The 6322-nt window shown below is 44.0% G+C and overlaps 1 protein-coding gene across 1 annotated transcript in view; it reads right to left on the reverse strand.

Annotated features, from left to right (window-relative positions):
* Positions 1–6322, reverse strand: part of SYCE1L (synaptonemal complex central element protein 1 like) — a 55677-nt gene that overhangs the window by 35408 nt on the left and 13947 nt on the right. Inside the window, exons 9-12 of the mRNA XM_011356686.2 lie at positions 6191–6278; positions 5782–5920; positions 642–745; positions 386–438 (exon numbers count right to left, since the gene is read on the reverse strand). Coding sequence (XP_011354988.1) covers positions 386–438; positions 642–745; positions 5782–5920; positions 6191–6278 — 384 coding nt within the window. The remainder of the gene's footprint in view (positions 1–385; positions 439–641; positions 746–5781; positions 5921–6190; positions 6279–6322) is intronic.

Consider the following 6322-nt stretch of genomic DNA (forward strand, 5'->3'; position numbering starts at 1 on the left):
TTTTTTTTTTTTTAAATTAAAGGATGAGACTTTTATACCACTGGAGGAGATATGTGTACATGTGTACATGTGTGTATGCATATGTGTATGTTGTATACATACACAGCACAAACACATCTGTTATCTCTAACAAATCCATCTTCTCAGTAGAGGTTTAAAAAAATCTCAATACTGTAGTAATGTTAACTTTATTATCCTGACAAACTTCTTTTCTCAATAATTGCCCTACAAGAATTAAATGCTAAATCAGCAAACTTCTAGAGTATTCAGTAGATCTGCTATTGTGCGAGATTATGCAATTTCTGTTAAGTTGTTTCCAGAGGCTTATACACAGGTTAACTTTGTCCTAAATGTGGGTTCTTTTTTCACAGTTTGACTTACATACATTGTGAAATAATTACCACACTAGATTCAGCTAACAGCCATCTTCTCACATAGCTACAATTAAAAGAAGGGAAAAAAATTTCTTGTGATAAGAACTCTTAGGAGTTCCCGACTGAAGCCTAACAAGATATTTAAAAGGATTATTTTTTAAAGTAGCTCTATGGTCAGAACTTGGTCAAATTGTTAGCTGTTATTCAGAGCTGAAGCTGCCCTTGCAATAACCAACCAGTTTTTGTTTTTGTTTTTGCCTAGTATACCTTCTTAGTTCCTGCTCCCTTCTGCCTATAAAAATATTTCGATTGTGCAGCTCTTGGAGCTCCTTTCTATCTGCTAAACTGGATGCTGCCAGATTCATGAGGCACTGAATAAAGTTAATAAGATCTTTCAAATTTACTCAGTTGAATTTTGTTAACAAGATGGAGCAAAAAAAAAAAAAAAAAAGAGAGAGAGAGAGAGAAAAAGAAGAAAAAAAACCTGGATGGAATGAAAAATAATGCAATGTGCTGTGACATGCAGAAGGGGAAGAATTTTGATCTTGAGATAGGAATACTTAGGCTTAAATACTAGTTTTACCCTGGTTTTAATTAAGTAACCCTCAGTTTCCTTTATGACAAAAATATATGCTGTTGATTGTGTAGGATCACTGGTGTGATGACCAAATGAAGATATAAAATTCTTAGTGATAATGATGATGGCTACCATCAACATGTTTAGGATGCTCTCAGTCTTGTTTTAAGCACTTTCTATATATTATCAATTTATTTAAACCTCAGAACCCTCCACAGATGAGAAAACAGAGGCATAGAGAAGTTAAGTAACTTGCCTGAAGTCACACAGCTAGTGTGCAGCAGAGCTGGGATTCTAACAAAGGCAGTCTGGCCTCAGGTGCTATTCTGTTAAATGGCACACTCCATCTCCTGCCCAGATGGGAGGAATCGGTATCTACCTGAAGAATCTAATGAAGTCTCTTGGCCACTCCCTCTCCTCTGCTACTACTGGCATGTAGCTCGGGCTGTGCTCTGTGTGCTTCTCAAGTCCCTCCTCTACCTCTTCTGTTTTTCACAGTCAGTTTCTTTCTAGCTCAATCATTTCGGGCGTATCCTTCAGTCTTTTGCAATGCTGAGCTCCCAGCTTCATTCACAGTTGAACCTGAAAGACAAAGCAGCAAATTTCTGAACTAATTATGGGACCTGAATATAGGGAGGAAGTAAAGACATCTTAAGTTGGGGGATTTTCCTGGATTATCTATTGTAATCACAATGGACCTTATAAGTAGGAGGCAGGAGAGTCACATTCAGAAAAGGAGATGTGATCATGGAAACAGAGATCAGAGTAATGTAAGTCAAAGATTCTAGGAGGCCTTGAAAAGTTAGAAAAGGTTAAGGAATAAATTCTCTCCAAGAGCATCCGGAAGGAACACAGCCCTGATGACACCTTGATTTTAGTCCTCCAGAACTGTAAGTCCTCCAGAACTGAGACTTCTGACCTCCAGAACTATAAGGTAATAAATTTGTATTAGCCACCAAGTTTGTGGTAATTTGTTACCATAGCAATAGGAAACTAGTAAGTACATCTATCCTTCACAATAGTGACTCCTTTCAGGTGTCCAGGGCAATTGTCCTATAAAACTTCTCACTGGATTTGTTTCCTATTGATTAAACTTAAGTTAAACATTTTCATCAAGAACCCAACATGGGTGATGATGTGTACCTCTACTCATCACACCAAGAGGAAGATAAGATCAAACTGGTAATGTGAAACTTGGCCCTTGGTTCAGCTGATAGCCCTCTGATCTCCCCATTGTAAAGGCACACCTGCTTCAGAATGAACAAACAAACTGTAGGATAAAACTTTAAGAATAAGTGATTATCCTGCTCCTCAACAGCCATTCAATAGTTTTAGGGGCATGAAAATTGTATAAAATGTATAAAATTATATAAAATTCTGGAAGCTTGGTAACTTTGTAGTCTATACATTTGGAGCCTCTTGCTCATAGCATCAGAAAAAAACTTTACACTAATCTAGTTGTTCAGGGGATAAAATCAGCACTTTTGCTTGAGCTATGAAGGATTCTGGTTACACTGAGACTTTCCAAACAATATCCGGCAAATCCACTTTTTCAAATTTTTTTTCTGAAATGCAAGACTATGTGATCTGTTCCTCCACAAATTCAGATACGTACACAGAGAAGGGATCAGGATGCAGATCCTTGTGTGTGGGCCTTTGCGTACATGTCCGTCCATCTCAGAATCAGCACCTGTTTTAAAAACTACTTTCCATTCTTCAATGCTGAACTCATGGCACCAACGGGATCAAACTAGATCAGGACATTAGATGGTTCAGGAACTCTGTGGCCTGTGAATAATGGCTATGAAGGGGCTGGGAGCACGGCAGATGGCCCAAATCCCCTTCAACACCTAATAAAACAGTGCTGTCCAATAGAAATATAATGTGAGCCACATATGTAATTTAAAATTTTCTACTAGCTACCTTTAAAAAATTAAGGAAAAACAAGACGAAACTTTAATATTTCATTTAAGCACATATATTCATGAAATATGAATATAACTATTCACAAATATTATCATTTAAACATGTAATAAATATAGAAATTATTAACGACATATTTTACATTTTCTTGTACCAAGGCTTTGAAATCCAGTGTGTATTTTGCACTTTGGGCACACTTCCCTCTGGACCAGCCATATTGCAAGTGCTCAGTAGCCACATGTGGCTGGTACCTGTCATATTGGACAGCATAGCTCTACTCTACAACTCAGTCTTTCAGAAGTACAGTTCTCACATTCTATTCAATTTTCACAAATATCAGTCTCCTGTCCTTTTATCTCCCCTTCCAAATCCATAATCCCAACATAATAAAGATAAAAAGGCTAAAAAAAAAAAAAAATCCCTGACTAGAATCCTGTTTTATCCTCTCCTTTCTGGAGAATATATTTGAGAACTGCTCTCAACTAAAAAGCAGACGAGAAAGGGAAATGCGTGAGAGTAAAGAAGCAATTACCCAAAGTATAAGTATTTGGGGAACTCCAGGATATAGAATAAACCAATTTCAGATGGGAAAAGGAACATGGTTAAGAATAAGAACCAACAGCACAGGGAAACAATTAATGATTATTCATCAGGTGACCTTCAGATCCAAGGAATTTCAGTGCCATTTCACACAACACACAAAAAACACAGGCAATAACTGAAAAGGGCATCTATTCTTAGTGTCTGTTTTCAGGCCTTTTGCTAGAACCCAGGGAGACAAAATGGGTGGCATCAGTCTCCCCTCTGAGAGTTCAGTCTGGGAGAGACAATGCCGTACACCAACCACCTCCTGTACTACACCACATGCACATGAGGGGCAATTTAGCTTATTTAGGGGTTCAGAGGAAGTTTCGGGAGGAGTGGGGAGTTGGCCAGTTTTATCAGTTCTCTGCAGTTGGTATTACCGTTTTACAAATTTGGTAATTGAGTTTTGGAGACATAAATAATTTGCCTAAGGTCACTTAGCTGGTGAGCAGGGAAGCCAGGATTCGAATCCTAGGAGGAAGGTGATAAATCAGTGGAATATTCAGGCTGTCCCCATTTGTTTGACACAGAGAGGATGATGATGTCACTAAAGTTTCCTGGAGGCTGGCCTAAGGCAGGTGGGCAGTGTCAGTGGAGCAGGGGATCAGAACCCAGGCCTGGGGTCAGCTGAGCCTCGTGTGAGCCATGATACAGGAATTAAAGCTTCCTGAGCCTCATCTGTGTCTTTGGGATAGTAATAGCAACAATGGTGAGACCCAAATGTATTGTGGGCTTACTGTATCTACTTACTGCCTCAATTTTCCTCATCTCTAAATTGGTAATAAAAAAAATGAAAATAATAAACAACAGGTACCATTTATTGAGCATTTGTTGCATAAAAATCTGTTCTAAGAGAAATAGATCTTGGTGTTCCTTCTCTGTAACCTAAAAATAATAAAAATAAAAATAAATAATAAAATGATACGAACCATCTATTAAACACTTAATGGACTATAAGGCCCTGTTCTAATTGATTCACACTTCAGTTTCCCTCTCCGATGGATTGGGAATAATACTGAATCATCATCATAAGTGATAGCTAACATTTACTTTAGTGTTTGCTGTGTGCCAGGTCTTGTTCTCAGAACACTGTACAGATAGACAAGGCCCAACTTGACCGGGTTCCCAGCAATTCTTCCGTATCATCTCTCCTCCCTCTTCACCTCAATGGCCTCCTCCAGATGCTCCTCAAACACAACTAAGCTCAGTCCTCTCTCACAGCTTTGGCATCCATCATACCCTCTAACAGGTGCACCTTTCCCCAGATACTCACAGGACCCACTGCCTCACCTGGCTCCCTCACCTCCCTATTCAGATGCCACTTCCTCAGTGAGACCTTTCTTAAGCATGCTATTTAAAATCCAGGGCCTACAATACTGTCTGCTACAAAATACAACCAGCAAATGCTTGTTTAATCAATATATGCTTACTAAGTGGCAGTGGCCTGGTGCAAGGTGCCTTTTGGAATAGGATACCCCAGGCCAGGCTCCTGAGCAGCTGACATACTTAACACACCTGCTGGGTAACTGAGGGCAGAAGCCCGGAGAAGACCCAGGGGAAAAGCACCCCAAATGAGGGCACAGAAGGGCGATGGCTCTGAGGTAACAACGTGTCTGGAGAAGGGTGGAAAACTAGAACCGAACGTGTGTGTGGGAGCCCAGGTAGGCGGGCAGGTCTGAGAGGTCCACGAGGTCAGCAGGGTCTGTGGGGGAATCCAGGGATTGTGGGAGGCTGCGATTTTACTCTGAACCACAGGAAACCGACGGGACCTGATGTGGGTTTTTAACACGTTCTCTCTAGCACTTGTTGGTAAAACAGCTAGTTCAAGAACCTGAGATGCAGTTGTGGAGATAGGGTGGACTTGACACCCACTTATTCATTGAACTGCGCAGAACATTTATGGTTTTGAGGTTCTGTGAGAGCCTTCCGCGGGCCTGGTGGGCGGAGCCCAGCCGAGGCCCCGCCCAGAAAGTCTGGAACCCAGTCCCTGCCGGCTGAGGGCGTCAGCCCGACCCCTCGCCCCAACCCTCAGTGGCTCCTGGAGCGCAGACTCAGTCCAGGAGATGAAGGACGAATTGAAATCATTGCCTTTATTTCTTGCTGGGCCTTGAAGTTAGGTGAGCACCGGGCGAGACCAACTGGTTTAGGAAGGCGCCAGTGCCAGCTCCACCGGCGGCTCCAGGTCCTCCTCACCGCGGGTGCCCAGGAGCTCGGGGCTGGCCTGCCGGAGCAGGGAGTGAGGCTGCTTTGCTCTGTTACTGTCACCCCCTGGGACGCCCTGGTCTCGCCAGACCCTCTCTCCGAGGGACTCTGGAGACAGACCTGCCCGCTCTGTCTCCCTCCCTGCCCGCCTCGCTTCCGTCCCGGGCTCCCGACCTCTCCTTCGTCCGTCGGGTCCCCTGGGGCGCTCTGGGTCTGGGCGGGGCCATGCCCACCGAATTTCTCCAGCTCCGCCTTTAGCCTGCGGAGAAGGCGCAGAGAAGAGAGAAGGAAGTAGAGAGCAAGAGTGGAGGGGGACGGAAAGGAAGCCACTGAGACACAGAGATCTGAAGAGGTTCAGAGAGACCGAGGCTGGAGGACCGGTGCAGAAGCTGGGCCTGTGCGCTGAGGCCCCGCCCACCCGCCCCAGTGCCAGCCCCTTTGGGAGGCGTGGTGCTGGCGACAGGGGCATCGACCCATTCCTTTCCTCCATGCCCCTTCCCCACCGCCGAGGTCTCCTTTCCCCGCTCACGCGTCGTTCACTGCCGGAGCGCCCTCGACCACAGGCGGCAAGCGCAGCCGCCGCTCCACCTGCTGTAGCTTGGCTCGCGCCAAATTCTCTGCGGGTGGGCGGGGCGTCACCGACGGGGCCTGGAGCTCCGGC

Source organism: Pteropus vampyrus, unplaced genomic scaffold (genome assembly GCF_000151845.1).
Source record: "Pteropus vampyrus isolate Shadow unplaced genomic scaffold, Pvam_2.0 Scaffold29, whole genome shotgun sequence".
Lineage (NCBI taxonomy): Eukaryota > Metazoa > Chordata > Mammalia > Chiroptera > Pteropodidae > Pteropus > Pteropus vampyrus.